We start from the raw sequence: 26,944 nt of genomic DNA on the forward strand, positions 1-26,944 counted from the left end.
TTAATGGCAGTGATAACCAACAAAAAAATTTAATAATGGTTGATTAAACATAAGTCTTTAAATTATGAAAAGTCTTAAATCCTTCTTGAAGATTTAACTGAATGGTAGAGCAGCAATACTATCATTAGTCACAGCTGAGGTTCAGTTACTGTTTTGTGGGTGATTTTTCTAAATGATTTCCAGCCTACGTGATGTTTCCTTTTAAAGCAGTGATAATTTGCAAAATCCAGCTTAGAACTGACAATGGATTCAGTAAAGACAAGAAGAAAAAGTGCTACCGCCTTCCAGCAGAGACTCAAGATGCAGCCGAACGCAGAACTCCAGAGTCAACGTAAGGTCTCGGGCACCGACACACGGGAACAAATGGATTGGCATCACAAAGAAAATGCATAGTTAAAGAATTCAGGGAGCTGAAGAGAAAGTAAAGAGAATATTCCATTCTTGTGAGTGGAAGTTAAATAATTGAACTGTTGTCACCTTGAGCGTACAAAGCTGAAAAGCTGCAGACTGTGGAACCCGCAGCTTCATCTCAGCAGGGGATAATTTTGTGCGGATGTTATATTCTGCATCCTGCAGGTAGAAACCATACTTTTAAAATCAGCTGAAGTACTTTGTATGTGTTAAATAGCCTCAGAAATTTGAAGAGGAAGACCTGATACAAACAAGACAATGAGAACAAGGTATTTTCAATTATTTCTACACCACCAACAGGAGCCTGGGTAAACAGAGAAATAAGAATTTTTCATTGATGAGGGGAAAAAAAATAAATCCTGGAATAAAGTGGCACTTTTGAAACTTGATGGGAAAGTCCCTTAATAAAAATCATTGGTTTCTTTCTGGGCAATAGTAAAAGTTACAGGAACAGCGGCAAACTGCACAAACACAAGCAATATCTTTGAAATAACTGGTAACAAAAGAATCATACAGCCTTAAATACATACAGATCCCCATGCTTGGTAACAGATTCCAAGAAGGGGAAGGATAGAAGACATTGAAAACAACACATCAAACAAGGTAAGGTGATTTCAAGCACCTTTAACACGTTTAAAAAAGAAAAAAAAAAAAAACCAAACACTGCAAGGAATTGTAACTTGCAAGACACTCCCCAAGGAATCCAGCCAGTCAGCAAAATATACTTCCAATTTTTAAAACTAGTTTTCTCAATACAAGACACTGCACCCAAAACAGGTCGATTTTTCAGACTTTGAGGTGATGCATACAAGACAAGATAAAAACATGAGCGGAAACTGGCAGCTTTGTCCTGTTCCTACTGAATACGGGCATGCGGAGGAGAGCCACAAGCAGTAATAAACCTATCCTGTCTGTGCTTCTCAAAGCCAATTTCCAAAGTGAGCAAAACTGTAAACTGAGTTGCCCATGAGAAAAAAAAATGTAAAACGGAAAAGTGTGAATGAAAACTATTATGAAAAATTTATTACATGGCCAAAAAAGCTCCAATTCCACAATCAAGAGGGGGAAACTGGGTAAAAGCTTGTCCTGGGTTCAGTGAGAAAGTCTGTGAGCAAGAAGAAACAACTTAAAAAGAGAGAGAAAAGGCCGAAATATAACACATTGAAAAGGGGAAGGCCAGACAGCAACTGACATAAATTAGGTATTATTAAATAGAGAAAACTGGTAAGGAAAGCTCTGCAGCTAGCAAAACTACAGATAATAGGGATTTGGGAACTCTCATTCATTTTTTAAAATAAAAAGTAAACAAATATTACTAATAGTACTGATCCATGCTAAATAAAAATGATTAAATTGCTAGTGACACAGAACAAGGACAATCAGTCAACAAAATATTTCTAATCCCATACTCAGAAAGAAACAGAGTGTGGCAGTAGTACGAAAATAGCAACTTCTCTCCAGTACCTTAGTATCAAAGTAGGAAGTTAGACAACATCTGCCGGGGACATATATTTTCAAGTCAGCAAACAAGCAGGAGTCTTTCCAGTTGACTAACAAGCTCTCCAGCCCATTGATTCTGATTTTCATTCAACTTGGGATATTAGAGAAATACCGTAAGACATTCAGTGACAGTATTCCCAAAAGGCAACTGAAATGATTCAACGTCAAAATTAGTCTGAGGCAAAAGAATGGAAGAGCTGTTGAGATGAAGAATGAACGAATGAAGAATAAAACCTATAATCCGAAGGTTTATGGAATATAGATTTCGTAGAGGATAAAAAGAAAAAAAAAAAAAAAGCCTAATTTCATTCTTTGAAGACATCATTATACATTTGGTTTAACAAAGGGGACTGCATAGGTGCAACATACTTAAATTTTTGTAAGGCATTGACCTAGCACCGTAAGTCAAAAAGATTTACTGTACATAATCACATACTAAGAAGATTAAGAAACGACTACTAGCCTGCAAGTCTCAAAAAGAAGCTAATAAAAAGTTGCACTGAACGATGCTTTTCAAGTTAGTGTAGGTCAGATGCAACATAGCACTTTCAACCCGGATCCGAGAAGTAAAAAGTAACAACTGATGCAGTTTGTGGTGGACAAAACGGACAGGGTGGTGCACAACCTGGACCATCGGCAAGCTGGGTCTGTTCACACACAACAGACTGATAGAGACTCGCGTTCAGTAACTGGGAAGAACTCGGACCATGCCTGCAGAAAGGGGGGAAAACGCTATCGTGGGGAGCTGAGACTTTGATCTGGGAGTCACACCAGGTAAGCAGCTAACGTGAGCTCCAGTAAAACGCTGCAAGAAACGGGCAAACGCAGTCCTCTGCAGACTTAAGGCAAAGGGCAGGGCAACCTTGTCCACGGCCACGGGGCTTCAACACTTAATTCTGACAAGAACGCGTCTACAAGATATTGAAGGATCTGCCAAGATGTAGAAATAAAAGACGAGAGTGATTCACAGGCTGGAGGAAATCCCTTACAGTGGAAGACTGAAGGACTTCCATCCGTTGAGTCTTATCTCAAAGAGAAGATGAGGAGGTGCTATTACAGTGTTTAAACACCAGACCAGGGGAGAAAGCCCCACTGTGCTCTGTGGGTCTCTGAATTGGTGGGATGGACAGACCTGAACTAGTAACTAGAAGCCAAAGCCAAACAAATCCAGAAGTGAAATCGGGCTTGGATATTTTCAAGCCAGAACACAAAGCCCTTGCAGCAGGCCACCAACGGAAGGGGTTCGCTGTGTCCCCGTGCCTCAAAATCAAGCCAATCCATTTCGGGAACACGTACTTCAAACGCACGTTAGTCACCGAGGCTCAGAACAGGACAGATGGGTTGAAACATCGCCTGGAAAACGCGGGAGGAAGAGGGCTTCTCCCAGCCTGATCTGTGAACCTAAAAAAACCAATTCAACCCCTCGCAACCAACCCTGCCGAGTAAGCGCAGAGCACCAGCTCTCCCCGCGGGCTGTGCAGGTGCAGAGCTCCCCTTCCACCCTGCAAACCACCAGGCTGCCCGAGGGCAGGGCTGCGCCGCGCCGCTCGCGCTCCCGCAGCCCGTCCAGGACGCTCCTGCCGCGTTTCGGTGTGCGTGGGGAAGGAAGACACGGCACAGGGGCAGGGTGCCCGCAGCAGCACCTCCAGGGAGCCTTTTACACCAATTTATTTCTACACAGGGTGGTTAAAAAAAAAAATAATAATAATAAAAGCCCCTACCGGTTGTTCATACATAAGTCTGGGATTCTATAGGGTTTGAGTGCAACACATGCTTTTTTTCCCTTGCCTTCTCGTTCTCTTCCCAGTCAGCCTCCATGATCCAAAGAAACTAAGAAGTGACACACAAGACTAGTAGTCATGTGGACCAAAAAAAAAAAGAAAAAAAAAAAAAAAAAAAGAGGGGGAGGGAATCTGAAGACGAAGAGAGAGGGAAAAACAAACAAAGATTGAAAATAAAAATTCGCCAGGATAATGCGTTTTATAAACACAGAGATAGAAACAGTTACAGCAAGGACAGAGCGGGCCAGGGGCGGGGAATAGATATTTATATATATATATATATATAAATTCAAGGGGCCTTCAGTTTATTCTTTTTGGCTCCCCCTTCTCATTAGATTGGTCTCTCTGTGGGGATCTTCGCCCCTTTCTCTCCACTGTCCGCCTTTTGGGGATTCTCTCCCACGCTCGGGGTCCAGAAGAGGCCACCACTGCCACGTGAGTCCAGCCCGTCTTGGCAAGAGGGAGCCCGGGAGAGCGCTCGGATGGGAGGTGAGCAGAGAAGCTAGCCTTGCCCTGACACCTGCCGGCTCCTCGAAAAGCCTGGGCTATTCCTCCTCCTCCTTCCCTTTGGGAAACTGGGGGCGGGACAGGTGTGGAAGAGTCAGAACTGCTGCTGTTCCGCCTTTCGGGGAAGGAAGTAGAGAGAAGGGTGATGGTTATTTTGGCAGTCTCTTCCCCTCCCCTCCATTGCTTTTTTGGTTTGTTCTCGATGCCTGCAGGCTTTTCTGAGGAGGTGTGTGGGGGGGGGGGGGGGGGCGAGCAGGAGGGAGAGGAGGAGAAGTACGAGCTGCTAGGACATCATCCACAATGGGCAGGAAGAGCAATGAGCAGGAACCCACATTCCTACGGGGCCTTGGCCGTCACGCTGCTCAGACAGCCGGGAGAGGCGGCAGCCCCTTCAGCCAGACTCCTCTCTCTATTGCTCTCCGCCAGGGGAGAAGAAAGAGTGCAACGCTCCAGAGCCCTCGGGCAGCGCAGGCACCTGTCCAGCCCAGAGAACACGCCTCACCTCTCCCCCACACCGGTTTCACCCTCCGCTGGGGAGAAGGCTTCTCCCATCCGGTCCTCGGGGCAGGACAAGCGACCCCTCCTCCCTTTCGCAAAGCAGGAGGGACAGGAATGGATATTTCTCTCTCAGACAACTCAAGGAAATCCTCAAAAATACCCATCCGGCTGTGACCCCCTGCCACGTTCTTCTGCGGCCCGCTGAAAACGTGTCCGAGCCCCCGCCTGTACAAGGCCCAGCTCTCCGTCCCGTCACACCACGCACCTCTCAACGCCTCCCCACCCCCTTCCCGCGCAGCCTACAGCGAGAGAGAGAAGGCAGAGCAGGGGCCTTTCTTTGGGATTGAAAGGAGGGGCTCTTGCGTGAGGAAGCGATCCCGGCACAGGAAGGGGGGCTCTTGCACAAGGAAGCATCCTCCTACCAGGCAGGCTGCTGCACGGAAGGAGCACCCCCTTGAGACAAGGCTGTCGTTCAAGGGGCTGCCACGAACGGGGTTTACACGGCCAGAAGAGGCTGCTGCAGGAGGAGAGGCCGGAGGCTGTTGCACGAGGAGGGCCGCTGCACAAGCGGTGCCCCGGGCGCAGGCTATGCACAAGAGGCTTTTCTGCTCCCTGGGTTGAGGTCTCTCTAGGAGCTGGAGAGGTGCTCCACTTGGATGGCGCTGGTGCTGACAGTGAGGCAGATGTCCTTGTGATGCTCTGAAGTCTTGTAAGGAGTCAGGTCAAAGGAGCACTGAGGGGGAGGGTTGGGTGGGTTAGTGTCTCCAGAAGGGCCCCCTGCTGCCCCACCCCCCTGCGGCTGGAAGTGCTGCTGCTGCTGAGAGGCCTGGGCTTGTTGGGCCTGAACCACCTGCTGCTGGGGGTCCGGGATGTTGTGTTTCCGCATGTGCTTCATCAGGTACGTCTCCTGCAACGGGAAGGCGGCGTGAGAGGAGGGGACGGCTTTCACCGAAGCCAAAGCCCGTGGGGACCCCAAGGACGGACTCCCCGAGGAGCACTTCCACCTCTGCCACCCCCTCCGGGGGAGGAAATACTCACCGAGGTGTAGGCCCGGCTGCAGATGGAGCAGGTGTAGACCTTGGCGTGTTTCACCGTGTGCGTAGCCAGGTGCACCTCCAACGAGGCGGCATCCGTGTACGCGCGGTGGCAGTTGTGGCACTTGAAAGGTTTGTCTTTGTTGTGCTGCCGTCTGTGGGACTGGGGGCGGCAGCGGGGTGGGAAAAGAGAGAAGGCAAAAGGGTTAGGAAGCGAATATTGACGCTGGAGGCTGCCTTACCCCTAACACTCCCTTCCCGCCAGCCTCCAAGTTCCCTAAGCCCCAGGATGCCGAGCAAGGGACGCCTGGCTCCTAGAGCAGGACGGTGATTTCCCCCCCCCAGTCCCCAGAGCTTTCTGGTGGGCGCCGTATTTTCTCAGCCCTATTAGGCATTTGAAGAGCAGAGTCTCTCAACTCTCCGCAATCCCCATCTTCTCAGTCTCCATGCAACTCTTCCAGTCTCCCCCCATGCCCTTTCTACCTCTCTTCACATTTACTCTCCACACCTGTCAACTCTCAAGGCAGGATCTTTCACTGCTCACAGGCATTTACAGCTTTTTGCCAGTTGGCATTGCCTACAGTTCCCCTCCTCCAGGATACTGCAACAGGAGGCACCACCTCTGCTTCCCTAAATCCCTACTCTTACGCCCCCCATTTCATTATAAAACAAGAACACCTATTCCTGAGATTTTATCCCACGTGTGAGATTTAGGAAAAGCCTTACCCCAGCTATGTTAGAAAACGTCTGCAGAACAGATCAGAGGAACTCCAACAAGCTATCACCGCTTGCAAGTCAATCTTACAATTTTACAGGATGTAACCACTTATGTGACTTATTTGGGTCACTGTTGCCACCAATCTCTCCCCTGTCCAGCCCTTCAACACCTTTTCTGCATTCCTTCACTCCTCCTCCCAGCTGCCCCAGTTTTTCCATCTCCTCCCACTCGCCATCCATATTTGCCACCCCCACTGTCGAGCAGGGCCTGCCCAGCCCCTTACCTGCAGGTTGGAAAGCTGGGTGAAAGCCTTTTCACACCCAGGGTGAGCACATTTGTAGGGTCGGTCCCCGGTGTGGATGCTGTCGGGGGGGAAGAGCACAAACAGGAGGCAGTGAGCAAACAGGCAGTGCAGACTGCCGGGGCCTGATGCTGTGATGCAATCTCACAGCCGCTCAGCAGCGCGGGGAAGGGGATGACAGTGCCGCCAGATGCTGTTCTACCTGGACAAAGAGAGCTCTGCCCAGCTCCTGTGTCCAGCTAGAAGTTAGAAAGGATGTGCCATCAAGCAGAGTTCAGAACGTGACTAGGACTGAGGAGCAAGAGCTTATGAATGCTCGGCACGAGGGTCACCTAAGAATGGCAGGGGGTCTGCTGGCCCCGACTCCCTGCTCCAAGCTCAGGAGGCCCACGCTGTGACCCAGAGGAATTCATTCTCTTGCTTGCACAGCACCGAGAAAACAGCTCTGTTCCTTCTCAGGATACGCGTGACAACAGCCTTCCTCCCTTCACGCTAGCGGGGAAACGTGCTCACGTGTCCCTGTCCCCCTGCAATGCCAGGACAAGCTTCCACACGCTCAGTCCAACCCCCGTGGTGGTGCCAGGATCCCTCACGGCCAATGCCTCTCTCTCCATCGCTCTCTCTCTCTCTCTGTGCCCCCCGCGGTGCCAGACCAAGGCTCCCCCGGGACAGCACGTGCCCACCTCTGCCCTGCCGTGTGCTCAGTGCCTCCTGCGCAGCCGCCACTCCGTCCACTCTGCTGGGCCGCCTCCTCCTGGGGGTGCAGCCGGCCGCGCTCTCCCCGCCCGCCCCCCGCATGCTTGGCGCGCGTGCTCCACAGGGTGCATGCCGGCAGCGCGGGGGGGCCAGGGCCAGGCCCCCGGCCTCCTCTGGCCCTTACCGTGTGTGCTGCTGCAGGTGGGAGAGCTGGCGGAAGGCCTTCTGGCAGTAGCGGCAGGTGTAGGGCTTGGCCCCCGAGTGGATGCGGAGGTGCTGGGCCAGGTAGGAGGTGTTGGCGAAGCTCTTGGAGCAGTGAGGACACTTGTGGGGCTTGACAATCGCCGTGTGGAGCTTGGAGTGGATCCTGCCGAAGAGGAGGAGGAGCAGCAGCAGTTGGACACGACCGCCATCTGGCTAGTGCTGATGGAATGAGGGCACAAAGGGGGTGGGACAGCACCACGCTATCTGCTACACAGAGGAGCTCCACACACGGCCCGAGCTCGGAGCTGGCTCGGCCTCAAACCGTGCTCCCCGTGGATTCAAGAGACCATGGTCTGTCCGCACCGGGGGAGGATCCAGAGAGAGGAACTACAGAGTTTGGACTGAGGGGCATTGGCAGAGCTGTGTGGGAAGCCTATGGCTGAAATAGCAGGGGGCTGCAAGCCCGGACTGAGACGTTTGGCAGGACTAGGCTGGGGTGACAGGGAACAGTCCTCCTACGCCCAACTCTACGCTCGTGCTGACAAAGCCAGTGCTACCTTCTGTCCGAAAACACCGCTCCGCTGCAGACGCCCCTTAGAGTCGGCAGCGCGAACCTCTGCGCACACCCAGCCCCGCACGGGAAATGACAAGCACTACGTGTCAGACACCACGACCGCCGCTTTGTTTTCTGTCTGAGGCGTGACCAGCCCGCGGAAAACAGCAGGGTCTCCCCAGGCGGTCACCCACTCGAGGTGCTGATGGCATGCTGGGACGACGGCAACATGCAGTGCGGAGGGCCCCCAGCCTCCTCTGGCCCTTACCGTGTGTGCTGCTGCAGGTGGGAGAGCTGGCGGAAGGCCTTCTGGCAGTAGCTGCACGTGTAGGGCTTGGCCCCTGAGTGGATGCGAATGTGCTGGGCCAGGTAGGAGCTGTTGGCGAAGCTCTTGGAGCAGTGAGGACACTTGTGTGGCTTTGTCTCCGTATGGGACTTGGAGTGGATCTGCATCTCCGACTTGGAGTAGAAGGTCAGCGAACACATCCGGCACCTGGGACCGGGGCGAGGGGAAGAGACAGCGTCACACGGGGCGAGCCCCAATATCTAGCAGCTCTAAGTGGAAGGGGTCTTCCACACTGAGTGAGTAAAGGAGAGTTTCTGACCATGCGGACCAGGGGAAGTTTCGCCTCGGCCACTATGCTCAGCTGCAAGTACTCCAGTCCCAGAGGGACAAACCTAAGCTAGGAATGGGCAGGAAAGACCAGACTTATACCTTGCAGCCACACAAGGAAAGGTCTTGGAAGAATCAAAGAGGTTAATTTATCAGGCTTACAAGGGAGACAGGGTAGCACTTGGGAAATTTTCCAAGGGCAATCTGAAGGGGACAGGAATAAGAATTCCCAGACAAAAAACACTTTGTTCATCTATGATTTATTTCAGTCAAAAAAAAGTTGGAAAACCTGAAAATCCAGGTTAAGGTGTGTCTCCATAATAAAAGTTAATTCCACGTACTGCAAAGTCTGCAAAAGCAGTTATGACCAAAACACTTAACTCTGCTCCCGTTTTTGGGGAAGACATTCACGTATTTGAAGGCAATGCTGGACATAACAGGGCTACTTTCCTAGTGGGTCTCACAAAGATACTCTGGGAACATAATCAGCTATTTCACTGGTTTAATTGGCTTTCACCAATTCTATCTTACTGATGTTTTACAATGTTTTGTCTAGGAGTTTGGACCCATCTGTTCCCATAAAGATCAGAAACATATTTGGTAACACAGATTCTTCGAACAGGAAGAAGCAGTTGGCATTATCTGCTATGGATGTTGCTGTTAAAAACCGTTCCTCCGTCATGACACCGGGTTGTTGGGAGAAGCCTGCACTGCTACACAATTCAAGATGGTAAAAGACTTTGTCTCTCTGTCATTTTAACCACAGAGGTTGCACCCATTGCTGGCCTTTTTTTTTTTTTTTTTTTTGTCTTCAAAAAATGTGTGGCAACAAGGAGCAGAGTTAAAGTTTCTCTGAATTTAAGTCCTTCCATGTGCAGGCTTTTCCATTAAACAAGACAAAATGGAAGCTGCACTTGGAACTTCCAGGGTCACATCTGAGGGAACAATGCCACCTAGGAGACCTCTGTTCTGCCTGCTGTGGTGCGTTGATTATGTTTTTGTCTGGGAATTTCCTTAAGTTTTATCAGTGTCTAAAAAAGATACCCAGTGACAGAAGTCTCTGCAAGTACTACACACCACAGAGAGCTTATCCTGTTTGTGCCCACATTCAGCTACTTCTTTTTCCTCCTCGGAGGATGCATCATTACATCTACTGTTGCGGCTATTGATGTTGGAGCCAGAAGCTTTTAGGAAGTGTGCGGTCTAATTGGTGTATGTAATGTAGGCAACATTTATCCAGCACCTACCTTAACTTCCACAGGCCCTTCAAAGCCACAGCTTGATTTTGAGCCATGTAACTGGAAGCCGTGCCTCCCTACCAAGCATCCTACCACACACCTGCCACAACATTGTTCCTCCTCCTTTACATTCATGATCACCTCTAACAGTTGCTTCTGCATTTCCTACCTTCATCTTTCTCTTATTCCCTTTTAATCGCACACCTGAACACAACGCACAAGCTAAACACGTCCTTACGTAGCTCCCCACTCACACATACACAGCTCCTGCCTGGAATCAAGGAGCAGAAGCAATTTGGCTGTTTGTCCCTAGGTCTGCTAGAGATACAGGGAGTAGGAAGGCACATCGGGATCACCTTTTAGAAAAAGCAGCTTTTGGTTTATAAACCCAATTATCTCCAAACACTTGTCCAGTTTGCTCCAGACTTTCTGAAACAGGACAGCTGGACTTGAAGACAACATACGTATTTTGCAGTTATCAAGTCATGCTTAGAGGCTGAGGACTGTATCCTTGAACAAAGCAATGCTAGAAAGAACTTAAGTGAACGCTGAGCTGGAAGTACCACTGAGTTACCAAGTCCAGTTCTCTGCTAACGCAAGGAATTAATTCATAACCCCATGCGTGACTCTATCAAGCTCCCTCTCAGTGGATGTTTATTGCCAGTATTCTCAGCTGAAGCCTGTTCCACTGTGTCACTCCTCTGATGATGAATCATTCAATTGAGAACAAGCTCCCAGTGCGATGTTGTGCTAATACGGCTAAATGAATCAAAGGGGAATAGCAGGTATCAGCTCTCTCTAAGTGGGAATGGGGCAACTACTCCTGCAGCAGCATGCCTGACGCTGAAGACTGTACAGTCAACAAGTACTGAGAGATCCAGGCAAGTTCAGAGAGCTCGGGAATGATGGCGTGTGGAAAATCTACTTCACAGAAGAGACTCACTGAGCCCGGTCTATCTAGGTTTGGTTTGGGGGAAAGGTTAAAAGATAGCTTGGTCAATAACCGTATAAATCTACGTAGAGGGAAAAAAATCAATGACTGTGGGCTTGGTTTATGCAGCAAAGGTACCATGAGATACAGTAGCTGACAGTATGAGCTCAAGAAATCCAAGAAACAAAATCATTCCAACCATGAGAAGAATGCATCTTTGGCACAACTCCGAGGCTGCGTTACAATCTCAACCACTTGGCACCTACAATTAATATTTTTAGACTTCAGCTACCCGTCAGTGAGTAATACCTTTCTAGAAGTTTTGCTTGAGCTCCAACGCAACGTTGGGCACTAATCTCCTCTGTGCTGTACGCATGACCATAGATTTTAGAAGTCTATTCCTTTTTGAAAAATTCATGATCTTTACTATGTCATCAAGTCTAAGTAGTCCAGCCCCTTAAGTCTGTAATGACATAAAGCCATCTACTTTATTTTCCGTAATAGCTGTGCACCAATTCCTTTACTTATTTACTTTGTTAGGTATCTGCCTTCAGGGCAGAATTTCCCTAGAATAAACTTTAATGAAAAGAGAGAGACTGAACGTCCTTCTCCGTTTTCAAAGTAAACATATAAAAAAAGGTATTTCAAAACCTCTCTGGCACCTGCACGAGAATGGGAGATAAATCTGAGTGTTAGAAACAAAACAAACAAACAAACCAGAAAATAAGAAGAAAACAAAACCCATCAAACAAGAAACCAACCCTAGTTGTCTGAATTTAGCAGCTGCAGACATTTCAGCAGTGTTTTTCAAGCAACATTTTAAAAAAATAATCTTGCAGGGACTCGTTTTCCAATAATCTACCGAGCATTAGCCCTGAGAGGGCACGAATGTTATGTAGCATTAACAAAGTCATAAGTCTTGTAAGTTAAAAGAGCCCTGGAATACAGCAGAAAGCTGCACTTCAGAGAGTTCTGTATGATGTGGTAGCAGGCATTTTCAATGGAACAAATGATCCATTTAATTAAGGGTTTTGCATTTTGCCTCAGACATCATCAAATATTAAAGGGGAAGATGCAATCAGCCCTCTAGTGGGTAAACATGGATTCAAAAAAAATGTTAAAATCTATACGGATAATGAGAACATTGCATCTGACACTCACAAGGCTTCAGTGCTTCATTTCAGTGAATTTTTCCTTGCTGGGGATAGGAAAAGTTGGCAGCGCCGCCTGCTAAACATGAACATAGTGTTATGTGAAATAGTCTGCTGTTGTTGTTTGTTGTTAATAAACATTTTTGATCTTTTTTTTCCCCATCGTGCTTCTAAACTACTACTACTGCCATTGTATTCGGAGAGCACGTACCAGCAATGGCTGCAGCATTCCCATTGAGAGCATTATACAACATCCCTACAACCGTTTGTTATGGCTCTGCAAATTTAGCTTAGAGCATATTCTTAACAACGCAGAGGTGTATTTCTCCATATAAATAGTTAACTCCATACGCAGCAACGTGCTAGAGATCAAAAGCAACCCCTTCCAGTGTTTGTAATCCTTTCTTTTTATAAGGAATCTACAGAAATAAAGCGAGACGTTAAAAGAATGTGCATGTTAAGACAAACACCCTCAAAAATCATGAAATGCCAGTAAAAGGTGGATGCACAATTCTAATTCTGCACCCATATGAAAGTCATCACGATGAGTCATAAACAAAATTATGCTTATAGCAACCAGACTACAACTCGGAGGCGCACGGGGCCTTTTTTTTTCTTTCCACTTTTCATGGAATGTTCCGCCTCATTCATCAGATGCTGTTATGAGATAAAATGCCATCTGAAATACCATCTCATAGTAAAATTTGCCTAACGTGGATTAACAGCATTTTTTCAATCAAGTGCTTAATTAATTGGTATCACAGTTGTGAAAACTATGCAAGCTTTTATACACAGCCTTGAGGATTCAATTTCCTAGTATCCGCTGAGATTGGTCTTGAATTTAATTGAACCCTTGCTCCTTCTATTAGGCTACAAACACCAGACCAACAAGGTTTTTTGTTTGCTTGTTTATAAAAAACCAACTAGTTTAACTTCCCGCCTTCCTGATCTAAGTTTAGGCTCTCCGAGTTAACAGATATTTAGCAGGGAAAGAAATGTACTGCCTTTGCAATGCAGAGTTAATGAAGTAACTAATGCAATCATAGCATAATAATGGATGCACAGTGCATGATAAATGCTGATTTAACCTTCAAACTCCCCAATTTTTTAAAGCTGGAGCTAAACATTTTCTTACTAATATTTTGTAAGTGGCAGAGGGAAGGAGGCCAAACATTTAAGAGACACGGCTACAAAACTCGGGTAAGACCTAAATAAAGCCTGAGTACAGAAATGCCAAAAGGAAAACATGTGACAATTGTACCTCTGCTTCTCCAATTCTACACCAAATCACATTAAAAATTTAACGTGCTTCCATTTGCCAATTTACACTATTGACACATACACTACCAAATCTATCAGCTACACTGAGGTCTGAAGCTACTTATTTCCACACTCCTTCATACACTCGTGTGGTTGATAAGGCTACAGAAAACAAGCGTGCATCACGCTCTTGGCAAGGCGCTGAATATTTTTAACACCCTGTAGCATTTTTCCAGTTCTACTTTTCTGAGGGGATTCCAATGTTTTGTCCATTTTTCAAAGATCATTTGGAAAAACATCGGAACCAGAATTTTGTGGCATTTCAGCACGCTTCACAAGTTGCCTGCCTTCTTTTAATCACTTCAGCACTTGTGCTTTCAGCAATTGCATTTACCCTCTTTCATCACAGCCTCGCACTGGGAGCTCACATGATGTCATTTAGTTCCTAAAAGTCCTTTTCATAGCCATTGCTTTCCAGGATACTGTTTCCTCATGACTATTATTCCGTATCTTTAGATCAAAGGTGTTCAACAGCAGCCAACAGGCCACTTTAGAGAATTACAGAATATCCCACATTGGAAGAGACCCACGAGGATCGTCAAGTCCAACTCCTGCTCCAATTCTATCCAGGCCTAATTGGATGGTTGTTTATATCGTGTCTGAGTATCTAGATTTCAATCCCTGACTCTACTGGAGAAGTCACACGGGTTAATAAACCAAGAAACTAAGCCTTCCATTCAGCTGTAATAAAAACACATTTTGCTTGAACGGTTCTGGCTTAACCAGCACACACAACTTCCCATTTTTTCCCTTGCCTATCCACCAGCACTGCCTCTACCTGTAAATTGTCAGCCACCATTTCCTGTTGATCTCCAAAATCACTGAACAACATCAAGCTTAAGACCTTCTCTACCAATTTCTGAAATCAGTCCCCATTAGCAAGAGAGCAGCGAAACAACGAAACACAGCGAGGTGTTTCCTCGTGCAGTGATAATACCTTGTGTTAAAATTGAAAGAGCACAAAAGAGAAAACACTAACAAATTTGGGAGTGCCAGAAGTTACGGTCATCTATGTCACCATAATTTGGCTCCGCAATGCAGGGACGTCCTGATACATCCTTATTGACTGTTCCCACACAACTGCATCCTTATCATGTTGCACAGATAGTTAACAAGCAAGCCTTCAGTACTCTTCATCACCACTGTGATGTGAACAGCCTTGAGCCTCATCAACCGCACGCAATTCTGACCTCAGCTGGCAGAATTACTCCTCTGTTGGACCCCCACAGAAGTATCGGTGCTCCTCAGACACTCATTTATTTCCACAACACCCCTGTTTATTTTTAAGGGAAGGGTGCAGCAGAAGACAGAGGAGTGAAAAACAATTAGGAGGACGTAATTCTGATGCCCGCAAACACTATTTTTCTTTTAAAAGAACTTCATGCTATTTACATTTAAATCACAGCTCCTGAAGGACTTCTGTGCTGCATATAAGATCCAGTGCTTCTGCAAAGCAAAACAGGATCCAACAGGTAACAGAGGACTACTCTATGACACTTGAAGGGATTATGGTTTTAGGAATACCAAATGTTAATTACTTCAGGATAACTGTCTATGGTCATTCCTAGCCTGCAGCAAATGCAAATCCACAGAAAGCTCAACCTAACTCATATATGCACAGGCTTCAAGGCATGATCATCTGTAGGCCTGAACCACGTGGCTGCAGAATACTGTAGGAAATCTGTAGCAGAAGCAAACAGAGCCTACAGTTCCTCAGACCAGCAGTCAAATGCCTTCCCCAAATCATCCTTCTCTAGGCCACAACCCCAAGTCATTTTTACTTTATTTTTGACAAAATTATTCCTTTCTCTAAGTAGTTGTGCAGGACGCTGCCAGGCCATCACATATACAGCAATTGTAGTCACATAATCAAGGATGTATCAAAGTGCATTGACTCAACAGGGCCAAATTAAGGTGTGACCAGATAGATGAGTGACAGAAGAGTTTTGGTGTTCTCTCTCTCCAGCTGAAACTGTAACTGGCCCTTCACTCCCTTGCACATCAGTAGAATGGTTGTATGCAAGTAAAAAGCACTAAAATTAAAATTCATTTTAATTTAAAATTAAAATTCATTTTAATTTTAGAGAGAGAACTTGCACCAAGCTTCCACCTTACTCTATCCTGAGGCATACGGTCAGTCTCATTTCTAACTTTCAAGCACAGCACTCACATCCAAAGCAAAGCTCATGTGTACGGTGTGTGTAGATATGGAAGTTCATGCACACCTGTCCTCCTTCGTTTTGAAATCATAAGCCAATTTCAACCAAAGCTAAAAAAAAAAAGGGGGAAGGGTTTTAAAGTCACTACAAGTTTCACAAGAATACGCAGCTGGGAAAGATGAGAGACCCTCGTGGAGCCCCCTGCTGAGGGAAAGGCTAGGAAGCTCACCCTTGATTAGACATCAGAGAATCCACACAGGAGAGAGCCGCTGGAAACCAGGCTTCATTAGTTCCGCTGCTCACGGAACTACTTGTTAAAAAAAGCAAACAGAAATTCCAACATGTGGCATCGTCCCGACACCCACGTTGGTCATCAGCAATCTTAAGATCCGCTGCACAGACCTCTGCCAGCAGAGCAAGGACAATCAGTGACAGCAGTGCTAGTCTGACACCTTTCGCTAGCATTAGAGGGGGGCGAGGCTCTGTGCCAGAGGAGGGCACGTTCTCGTGCTGACAGCAGACACGCGGCCAAATTTAGGAACATTGGATTTAGTATTTCTAGGCTTTGGAGGGAATGTGGTCAAACTTTCTGCCTGATACTTCAAACTTTATTCTCCCCTTGCCCCTAGCCTTCCAGCCCGTTGCAATCCCCTCTCTCCTGCACCAAGACCCAGTCCCACGCTCCCCACTTCATCCTCCACTGCAGTGCATATTCAAAGTTTCCTTCTCACAGTTCACATTTGTGTCCTCTCCCTCATATTTCTCTTTGTCTGTCCACATCCCATGCCCCTGTCCCCATCTGTTCCGCTAATTCTAGATACCCATTCACTTTCCAGCCCCTAGTAGATCTGCTCTTTCTCTGTCTTCTCAAGTCTTGGCCCCTCCTAGCCTCTCTCAGTCCCTCTCCCTTGCAAGAAGGCTCTCCGCCATCCCCTCTGGTTTGCAGGCTCCAGTCTTTTCTTCTCCCTCCTTTCTGTTCCCATCTCTGCTCTGCCAGCTTTCTAGACCTCCTAGACACAATCAGCTCTAGGTGCTAGCCATACCCTCACTCTCGTCCCTACTGCCCTTGAATCAAGCCTTCTTTCACCTTGCTGCTGTGCCCAGGGGAGGGGGAAGGTTCCTGTAAACACGGGCAGCAGGACTCCCTTCTGAAGCAGAACGAGGAGTTGTGGCTGAAGGAAAAGCGTGCTTGGCCCTTCAGCATTAGGAGATGCCTGGAGGTCAGAGTGCTTTTGGTTCCTCCGTGGAGATGGACAGGCTGGTCAGTGCCCGGAGCCATGCAGGCCTCAAGTAACACCAAAGAGGATCTAACAGCCTTGCCTATTTCAGCTACTGAAGTATAAAGCGTCTCAAAGCGTGCTTAACAGATTTTTTTTTCAAAGCTTACGACTTGGCCAAATTTGGCCACATTTTAACAGATATTTGTGGCTTAGAAAAAGCCATAATCACCTGACTTCAAATCCAGGAAAAAAAAAAAAAATCAGAAAGTCACTGAAGAGCAACATTAAATCCAGCATAGAGCAAGAAAAAAAAAAAAAAGGCTGACAATGAGCTAAGAACATGCCCACGTGCTGTATTCAAGCCACTGGCTCCTCTTGTGTCCCTAATTTCCTCCTTAACAGGTCCTCTGCCTGGCTTTTCCCCCCTCCACAGCTCATTGATCTTTGTTTCTTGCTAAGCCTTCCATGGCTTCTGCACGCTTTTTCTCCCTGGGCACACCACAGAAGCGTACGTCCCTTAGCTGCTTGCTGTTTTCCAAACCAGAACACCCTGATGTGCCCACACCCTGCTGAAGGGAACTCACAACTGAAAGTGGAAATGGAGCTCTTTGGTTACAGTATCACAGCAGGGCTCTTCTCAAGGCAACAACTTTTCTCTGGGTGTACTAGGTTCAGAGGCATAGCTTGCAAAGCCATTCCAGATTAAGAACCAGAGCCTTTACAAACTCAGTGTTACCACCAAGCAACACGTATGAAGAGCTCTCTTCCTCTCGCAAATGCAAGATCAAACTATCTGGAGAATTGTTTTCTGAGACAGAACGGATGATCTGGAACAGATAAGCTGAACCATTTAATCAGCCTCGTCTAACACACCACACCACAAGCTTCAAGAAGCGCGTACGTACAAGCACTACAACAGTCCTAAGAAATGACCCTACTGCCTCCAGGATTCACGCTCTCTCTCTCTCCCTCAGCACGTTTTAAAGTTCTGATGAGCAACCATGTGCTTCACACACTGCCTCTTTCTAGAAATGTGTTGTCTCGATGATCTCGTTTTCCACAGAAAAAGTTCTGCAAGGGTGTCAGGGAAGATTAATAAAGTTGCACTGAATCCAGACAAGACTGAAGCGACATAACTCACAAAGGAAAAGGCTTCATGGAACTGGCTCAGATGCTGTCCCCTTCAGCTACGAGCATTTTTCTAATGCCGCAAAGCAAAGCGCCAAGGACTGTGCCAGACTGATCCTAAGGCTGGATGTCTGAGATCTGCAAGCAACACCATTAGCAAAAGCTTCACGCCTTTCCTTACAAAGAGAAACCTGGTCATAAAAGATTCTTGCACCAATTTCACTAATTCACTTCTGGAGATGTTAGAGCAGCAAAACATGTGCCCTTTGCTGGAGCAGGAACCGCTCCATTCAGTGGGCTGATCTGCACTGGGGGCATCATCTTTGTGCTCCAACGCCTTCAAAACCTGCCTGCACTGCTACCTGCTGAAGGCCTCGCTCTGCCTGCATCACTACGAGTCTGGAGCTCACAACATCAGACACCTGCTCTGACACCCACAACAAGACAGCTCACACAACTTAAAAAGAAGAAAAAAAAGATCAATTTGACAAAAGCTTTCCAGGCTTTAGGAATGAACTATTAAAAAAATAAACAGATTGATCAATATGGCAAACTCCTTCCAGGCATCTGACTAGCTTGTCCTTAGTGCATCACCACGAGGATCGATGAAATCATACAAACACATCCCCACGTACACCGCAAGCAACTCCTCCTTCAGCCTGAGAAGGGAGCAGTAGACAAACCTCACACGGCCTTCATTTGGCTAGTGTATGTCTGCGTATGGTAGTAATGGGAACTCCCCAAATTATCGTAATCTGGAATACAGATGGAACCCAGGAGTCCTCAAAGTTTTCACTCGCAAGCCCATTCATATGCATATTATGCACAAACTGCACTGCAAAGATTTTCCCTTCCACAGCTGCGAAAGACGACAGCCTTTTCTTTTATTTTGGAACAATTATTTTTAGTTCCAAACTTGCGCACGGAAAGCAGCGGACAAGGAGAAGACCCCAAGGAAGGCAGAAATTCTCTTTGATGGTCTTCAGTAAATACCAACGTAGCTGTCTTGCACCTTAACAATGCCCAGAGGAAGCCCAGGTTGGGATGGGGGCTGGATGAAGAGGCAGAGGTACCACACTTGGACTAAGCATGAAGACAAAGTCTTCCTGCTGACATGCTCCCACATACAAACTCATTTTTTCCCCATGACCAGTTACACAGACTCTGCATGTTCATAAAGTTTCTGCTGAGTCACTCCACCTGGTCATTGGCTTTTTTTTTTTTTTTATTTCCAAACTTACAAATAAACAAGGAGCTATAATTAAAGCTTTGGTTCAGCTTTAATGCTAGCATTCACTGCCAATTGTGTCCCCTGTAAATACATATTTAACAGCCTAATTAGCAACCCAGACTGTAAGCAGCTTGAGTGTGGAATTGTGGCTAGGGCCCAAAATAAATGGTGGGATTACAAATAGCAGGCTACCTAACACTCCTACCCTTCTTCACCATACGCTGATTATATTTTCAAAGTGGAAAAACTGGGACATTGGGCAAGAGAATAAAAAGGCTGATCCAAGCGCTGGTTTTGAAGCTATTTCACTGCATTGATTTAAAAATACAAACATTCCTTAAATGCTGTAGTTAAAAATGAAACAGGGCCTGCGGTGGATGCACTGATTCTGTGTAGGTGCCTTCACATTGTTATTCTTATGCCAGAAACGTAGCTAAATCTACCGAAAAGGAAAAAAGGTCTGGGATGGTTACAGGGAAATGGTCTGCCTCAGAAGGATTCATGGGCACGTAGCAGGGAAGAGAGGAGAATGAGGAACCACCTCCTACTTGTTTTCACCTAGCTACTGATTTGTCTCTTATTGATCTTGATCATCCCTGAGAAATGCCCATCACTAGATCACCCGTGTTTGCTCCCCAACCAACAGACTACCACGTCGCTTCCCTTTCTTTCCTAGCACTCCCCTGCTCTGCCCAGTTCCCACCTTCTCAGGAACACTCTCACCACCCTCTGCTTGAAGCACTCCCTCCTAGCTAACCTCTCCCCCGTTCCCAGGGCTCACAGGTTCCTAAAGCCACATCCCTCCAAGCTCAGAAACCCAACTTTGGGGCTCAGAGCACTCTCCCCTCTCATCCGATCCCTTTAGGGCTTAGGCACGCCCTTACACCTCGTTCAGAAATGCACTTTTTCCTGTTTTGTTGGGAACGCTGAAACAGGAGGAGAGCACGCTGGGCAACGAACACAGGAGCAGGCACTGTCACCAGGGTTCGCTTCCAGCTCCGTGCATCCAGTCTAGGGTATTTACACTGGGCAGACTGGAGTCCTGCTTCGGGGGCACCCCGGCACAGCAGGGCTTTCAGCTGCACCACGCAGCACTGCGTTCTGCAGCGTGCCAGCCACGCTACCCGGCTGTGGCATCAAGGATATGGCTCAGCCTCCGTCAGATCCCGGTCGTTAATCAACCTAGTGATGTTAGCATCTGCACATTTAGGAAATGGAGGTTGTCCTGCTAAGGAGGATCCTTAGTTTTGGGTCAACCCACTCGTTTGCAAACATCCCCGATTAGAAAGACAACTCAACTCTCCCTGCATCTGCAAGTTTCTCTGCTCAGGGACTCCGCAGGGAAGAGGCCAAGATCTCTTCTTCCCTGCGCGAGCCTCTGAAGGGCCGAACACCCCCCCCGACCCCATGCAACGTTACGGGCACGGTTTAACCCTGCTCCCCACCTGTATGTCTTGCCATCCTTGTGCTGGTCCTCATCGTCCTCGTTTGACAGCACAAAGGGGTCGCTCATCTCTGGCAGCCCCGACTCCTGCAATCGTTTCTTCTTCCGGCCCCGAGGCGGTTTGGGGGCAACTCCCCCACCCCCGCCACCCCCAGCACCTTCGGAGAGGGTGGTCGTCCCCTTCTTGGCCAGGTCGGGCACCACCTGCAGGGCTGCCTGGGAGCCGGGGGGGAGCGCGGAGACAATCATGGGAGCCGAGATGGGAAAGGTTTGTGCAGAGGTGGCTGTGGTCACCAGGGAACCCGAGGGGGAAGTTATCACCAGCCCAGGACCTGCAAACAGACCGAGGCGGAAGGCAGGTGTTACATCCCCGATGTAACACCCAAAAAGGACCCTCCAGGACTCCCCGCCGCCCCTATACCCTGCTGCAGACGTCCCCCCGGAGTCCCCTACCTGCTGTCATCAGCCCAGCAGACTGCACGGGCACCACGGTGATGTTCTGAGTCACGGGGGCCTGGCTGTGTGGTGTCAGCTGCTCCGGCTTGGTGTCCGAGTCCATGGCGATGCCGGCGGGCAGGGCCACGGAGGTGGGCACCGTCAGCAAGGCGGGGTAGTGGGGGGGAGCCAGGCTGCAGCCCTTCTCCGTGGGCAGTAGCTGCTCCTTCATCTTGTTAATGAACATGGTGTTCTCGATCTGAAAAGGGGGAGAAGGGCCTTTAGGACGCCGTGCCGCAGCTTCTCCCAGCGCTCGGCTGAGCACAAAAGGCAACCGAAGGGTGTATGGTGCTCGGGTTTCTCACGGGACGCAAGGGTTGGAAGGCAAAGCTCTTACCTGTCCCGAGACGGTGGGCACTGCTGGCCAGAAGTACGGGGAGGAGTTGAAATGAGATTCTTCCATCCTAGCTGGGCACAGGGGGGAAGAGGAAGGGGGAAGGGAAGAGGAATATGGGGGAGAAGGAAGACAGACAGACAGACGCACACACACACACACACATACACAAAAGGAACATTAAACCCAAAAAGACTCCAACAGGGAACTGACTCAGCCTGATGCTGCGACAGTTCCTTAATCTCCCCGTCCTTCCTTAAGCAACTGCTCCCCGCTTTTGATCTATCTGCCCAAACCGGGTTATTTGCAGAGAAAAAAAAGATGTCTGCTATTCCCACAGGCTTGGGTCCACCTCAAATGCCTCTTGCCCACCAGTCCTCCATGCAAAAAAATAAAAAATAAAGACTACATCTGACCCCAAGCACCTCTAAAACTCCCCAGTTATCCTCTACCCAAGTACATGCCATAGATGATGAAGTCTGTGCATCTGCGTCCAGGCAAACACAGCTGAAAAACGTTTTTTGCTGCCGCAGACAGCCTGAGCCCACAAGCAGTGCAAGTTTTGGACCCTGCCTGCCCCTCCACCCCAGCTCCCTGAGAACCCAGATGCAGCAAGGGCGCGTTAGCATCGTGTTACACAGGAAGAAGGACAGGCAGAGAGAGGGAAACAGACTTGCCTGAGGTAACAGACAGGCACAGCAGACCGAGAAGTAAAACCTAGGGCTCCTGACTGCCCGTTGCCCACTGCCCTGACCACTCCTGGAAGAAGCCTGGAGGTGTCTCTCGGTATTCCTGGCAGACCACAGCCTCCTCTATCACCCAGCCAGACACCAGGAGACAGCCTAGCAAGCAAAGTTTGCACCACTCTGAAAACCCCAAGAAATCCACACAACGGTGTTCTCTGAGGTAGAAGAGGTGCCGATTCCTTAACAAAGACGGCAAAACTGATGGGTAAAACAAAGGCCATAAAACCTCTGCTCAACGAACACCGTGCCTGGCAGAGCGAGCTGCTCAGAGAAACCAAACACCGCAGCCTTCTCGTGCAGCTCTCTGCAAACAGCACCGGCCCGTTCCTGTTGTGATGTGGCAGCAGTCTAATTAGCGAGTAAATATTGCTTCTGAAGGGCCTATCCCCAGCATCAGATAAGCTGAGGAGCGTGCCCCGAGTAGCACGAAGCCCTTACTTTCCAGGAGTGTCTTAGGAGAGAATAAACACACGTGGAATTGCTGCGTGTGAGCCAAAATGCAAAGGCACTTCTCCTCTGTGCGGAGCAGCAGTATTTAAATGACCCAAATTACCCGTTAATTTGCTTTTTATGAATTGCTCGCACAACAGCAAAGCCCTGTCCTCCTGCCTCACCTGCTCACTGCACACCAACCAATAAACCCACTTAAGGATGAATTATTTACCTTGCAGCAGCGGCATGCGGTCCGGCTGCCAGCTGCCTGACCGAGTTACTCTGGATTTACACTGCCGTGATTCGAGCAGGATCCGATGGGGCAGGCAGCTTGGCTTCCTTTAATTTCTTTTCTGAGCCAGATTAATTAAGTGCTCTGCCCACAACGAGGCCCTGCGTATCTAACACTTCAGTACGGGATTGTTTCCTTCCACGGGATGGGCACACACAGAGATAAGGCCTCCCCTAGCAACTCAGCACCTGTATCAAGAGGGATTTTTTTTGTGTTTGGGATGTCACGGGGGGTGTCGTGGTTGTTTTAAATGAGTAAGCCTCTGTTTGCTCAGCTTCCACATCAAAAAATAAATAAAGAAAAAAGACAAACCTAAGTAAACCTGACTTTGCAATCACAAAGTCTCATAAATAATCACACTTGTCTGTCAAATAAACTTTGCAATCGCCCAGTCTCGGATTCCTTGGATTCAGCTGCAAAGTTCAGGAGTAAAACAGAAAGATGACAATTTAAACAAAAATCTCCTAACAGCTTTCCTATTCAAAGAGCACCAAGTATGAAAGGCAACTCCATCTTCAAACTGTAAAATCCAAACCAGCACAGGCTGGGGCACTCAGTGGCCTCCTGATTCTACCCTGCCCCCTGTCAGAACGTGACAAAGCACCCAACTTTTGTTCGCTTTGTTCTGCAAAGTGTTTAAAAATAATAATAAATCAAAACACCACCACCAAAACAGTTTGTATTAATTCTCTGAAGATGACTACCCTGTTTTCACTAAACTTTCTCAGAATCCGTCCCCCCACCCAGCAGTCTTCATGCTTGAATAGATGTCAGGCCTCAAAAAAAAATCAGCTTGAAAGACTGAAGTGTAACAAAGTTATAAGAACGTGGAGAAAAAGGAGGAACGGTGTGAGAGTCAAAGCTGTCATGCAATCTCACTGGCAAGCCAATCTTCCAGAGGGAGAAAACAAAGGCGAAGATCCTCGCACCAACCTCCTGTCCTAATGCCCACGGACGTCCCTCCCCTGTCCCGCTGTTAGGCTGAAGGATATTTCGGAAAACATGCACCCCTATCCACAGCCCCCACTTTCCCAGCGCTCACACTTACTTTACCAGCACTCTGCTCGTAACCCTTCCAATTGCTCTACAACTATCACACATGGGCTGGAGCTTCAACCCTGTACCGCAGCATGTTCCCACTGCGGTGCCTTCAGCATCCCAGCTTCCACAAACAGGCCAGAGATGGGACCTTCTTCCTACGCACCAGTCTAGTATCAGACAGATGTCAACGTACCCTCCTGATACAAACCAAAAACACCTTCTATGTACAGACCACAAATTGACATGCACCAAACAAACACCCGAGTGCACCAGGGAACTCGCAAGGGGCAAGGAACCTGAAGCGTGGCTCTCAGAGTATTTCCCAGAGCCGCGTACTTAACGTGCTGGGCTTACACTTCTTTGCAGGGTCATCGCTTTAATCGTAAACACAGAGACCAAAGCACGTGTGAGTACACGGCCGGGCACAGGCTGCGTTTCTGGAAGGCACAATCAAGGTTGGACACGCGGGTATTTAGAGACTGAGTTGTAAGGTGGCTTTCTTTATTCTCCATGCGCCTCGTGGTTATTTTCTAGGCAGCTTTCAGCTGATAAAAGGCCCTGAGTGATTTCAGCTGTCATTTTACGTCTGTATGCAAGCAACGAGGAGTAACTGATCGCTAACAAGGAGCTTTTAGGCTTAACCGCTGCAAAATACTGAGGATGCCCCCAGGGGACGTGGGAACAAACGCAGAAACGCCTCCCTAAGTCCCTAAGCACCACGAAGTCCAAGCCCTGCTGCGCCTGGATGCACACCAGGACCCCCCAGCGCAACACCCGGAGCCCTGAGCCCCAAACCCGGAGCTCGGAGCCGCCTCATGCACCGCCCCCCCACCCCCCATGGCCCCCCCCGTGAGCCCCCCGGGGGCTGGGGGCCCCGCAGCCCGCCCCGTCCCGTCCCGTCCCGTGCCCCCCCCCCCGGGGCGAGGCTGACTCAGGGCGCGGCGGGAGCTGCTTACCCCTCTCACTCTCCCTCCTCTCGCATCTCTCCTCCTTCCAGGCCCGGCTCTGCGAACAAACCGCCAGCGTTACGGGGAGGGAGGCGGAGGGGGGGGGGGGGGAGGGGGGCGGACAGACGGCCGGCCGGGCAGACAGACGGACAGGCAGGCAGGCAGGCAGGCAGGCAGGCAGCCCGCCGCTTCCGCTTCCGGATCGCCTCACGGCCGGAAGCGCGGCCCCGCCGTGCCGCCCCCCCCCCCTCTGCCCTCCCCCACCCGGGCCCTCACCCCCCGCCTCCCCCCCCTCCTCCTCCGCCCGCCCCCGCGGCGCCCACCCCGACCCCGGCTCCTCCGGCGGCCTCCTCACCGGAAAGAGGGCAGCGGCCGGGCCGCTTCCGGGGCAGCGCCGAGAGCACTTCCGGGGGCGCGCTGGCGTCACGGCCGCTCCCCTCCCCCTCTCGCCCGCTCCGCTCCCCCCCCCCTCCTCCTTCCGCCTCCCCCCCCCCCCCCCCGCCGCGGCGGGGCTGCGGGCGGCCGGGCCGGAAGCGCGCGGGGCTCCACCGGAAGCGCCGTGTGGCGGCGGCGCGCGCGGGGGGCGGCGGTTGGCGGCGGGGCGGAAGTGGCGGCGGCGGCGGCGGGCGGCGCGCGCGCGCGGCGCTTCCCCCCCCCAGTACTCCCCCCCCCCCCCGCCTCCCGCCGGCCGTGAGGGGGCCGCTTCCGGCCCGGCCCGGCCTCATGAATATTCATGAGGAGTTCATGAATAATGCATGAGGGGGGGCCCGCCGGTGTGCGTTGGAATAAAAAGGGTTTTTTTTGGCTGAGTGGTCAGTCTGGGGAGTGGGTTGCGCAGAGTCACGCAGTCACCGGAGTTAATTGCACAATCGCCCGAGTTAATGGCACAATCACCAGATTACATTAATTACAGGCACCGCAGCTAATTACACACAGTCACACGGGACGCCCCCCAGTTCTCCCAGTCCACCCCTGACTGGGGGGCCCTACCCAGCCCCCCGTATCACTGAGTCCTTCACCTAACCCCCTTCCACAGCCCCCCGTGATGGTGGCTCCACCACCCCCTGGGCAGCCCGCCCCACTGCCCCTCAACGCTTTGGGGTAAAAAAGTTCCATTTCCTTCCTAATTTGGGGGATTTGACTCCTTGGTGGGTACCCACGCTCATCCCTTTTCTGTTTTTCCCTGTGTAATTTGTTTCTGGGGTTGTCAGCTCAGCCCTGAGGGTGGCACGCCTCGTCCCACATCACCACAAACTATGTCAGTCCTACATCCAGCAAGAGGAGCCTCTTCTTCGCCCCAAAGCCTCCCTCGGCTTCCCTCCTTCCCCTCCCTGTGCTGCCCAAAAGAAATTCAGCCGAGCGTCTCCTCCTCAGCTCGGCTGCTGGGAGAGCTCGTCAAAACGCCCTACACCAGACAAGGAGAAGTCATGATTTCCAGCAGAGGAGTGGGACAGGGTGGTTAATTTTCCCAAACTGTGCCCAGAGCGTCACGCTCCCCTCCCCCAGGCACCTTTCAGCAGCACGTGAGGTAGCGTGACTAACATCTGTCACAGGCACTTGATTTCTCTTATCTTCTTCCCTTAGGAGGAGACGAAATAGGAGGAACGGGTCTATCTCTGCAGAGGGCACCTGGTCTCCTCACCTTCCTTCCTAGCTCAGGTTCACCCGCTCGCAGTGCCCAGGCCAGGCTGCTGGGGAGGGGACAGCTGAGAGGGGCTCAGTTTGTTGTGTGGCAGGACGAGAAGCCAGCAGCGATGTAAAAGAGATTGTGAGAGGTAAATGAGCCCCAGAGGGGTGGTGGATGGAGGCCAAGGGGCCTCCCCCCTGGGAGAAGGAGCCGGCGTGCAGCACAGCTAAGCATCGCCTGCCTCTGAGGGACTAGCTCATGACAAGCTCAGAAAAGAAACTGTGTGGAGAAAGCACACCAGCTGAGAAAAAAAAAAAAAAAAAAAAAAGAAAAGCTACCACAGCGGTTGCTCTCTCACAACTTCTGCAGAGAGCTTTTCAAGACAGCTTTGA

The 26,944-nt window shown here is 49.5% G+C and overlaps 2 protein-coding genes across 12 annotated transcripts in view; both read right to left on the minus strand.

Moving 5' to 3' along the window:
• Nucleotides 1-5,139, minus strand: part of ING4 (inhibitor of growth family member 4) — a 19,934-nt gene extending 14,795 nt beyond the window's left edge. Inside the window, exon 1 of the mRNA XM_084297883.1 lies at nt 5,120-5,139. The gene's annotated coding sequence lies outside the window, so the exon portion shown is untranslated. The remainder of the gene's footprint in view (nt 1-5,119) is intronic.
• Nucleotides 3,564-25,350, minus strand: ZNF384 (zinc finger protein 384). 11 transcript variants are annotated; one of them, XM_084297801.1, is made up of 12 exons: nt 25,281-25,350; nt 24,935-24,983; nt 23,986-24,175; nt 21,471-21,537; nt 21,092-21,332; nt 20,640-20,970; nt 15,845-15,922; nt 8,472-8,696; nt 7,631-7,813; nt 6,733-6,811; nt 5,736-5,894; nt 3,564-5,604 (listed from the first exon to the last, which is right to left on the minus strand). In XM_084297801.1, exons 3-12 carry the CDS (start codon nt 24,036-24,038, stop codon nt 5,326-5,328), a joined length of 1,695 nt encoding a protein of 564 aa, XP_084153927.1. In that variant the 5' UTR covers nt 24,039-24,175; nt 24,935-24,983; nt 25,281-25,350; the 3' UTR covers nt 3,564-5,325. The 11 variants fall into 11 exon arrangements, with proteins under 11 accessions (XP_084153927.1, XP_084153936.1, XP_084153932.1 ...); XM_084297810.1 differs by lacking the exon at nt 23,986-24,175 and having other exon boundaries at nt 25,281-25,347; XM_084297806.1 differs by lacking the exon at nt 23,986-24,175 and having other exon boundaries at nt 21,471-21,541; nt 25,281-25,327.
• Nucleotides 25,351-26,944: the final 1,594 nt, after the last annotated feature.

Source organism: Netta rufina (assembly GCF_964035555.1).
Source record: "Netta rufina genome assembly, chromosome: 1".
In the NCBI taxonomy this organism is placed as follows: domain Eukaryota; kingdom Metazoa; phylum Chordata; class Aves; order Anseriformes; family Anatidae; genus Netta; species Netta rufina.

Bases quoted from the DNA above. Each gene is read 5' to 3' on its own strand.
- ZNF384 (XM_084297801.1), bottom strand. From the start codon at position 24,038: ATGTGTGATAGTTGTAGAGCAATTGGAAGGGTTACGAGCAGAGTGCTG. The intron at 21,333-21,470 runs GTAAGAGCTTTG...CCCCCTTTTCAG, and splicing joins TGCCCACCGTCTCGGGACAG to ATCGAGAACACCATGTTCAT. The intron at 20,971-21,091 runs GTAGGGGACTCC...GTCTGTTTGCAG, and splicing joins TGCTGGGCTGATGACAGCAG to GTCCTGGGCTGGTGATAACT.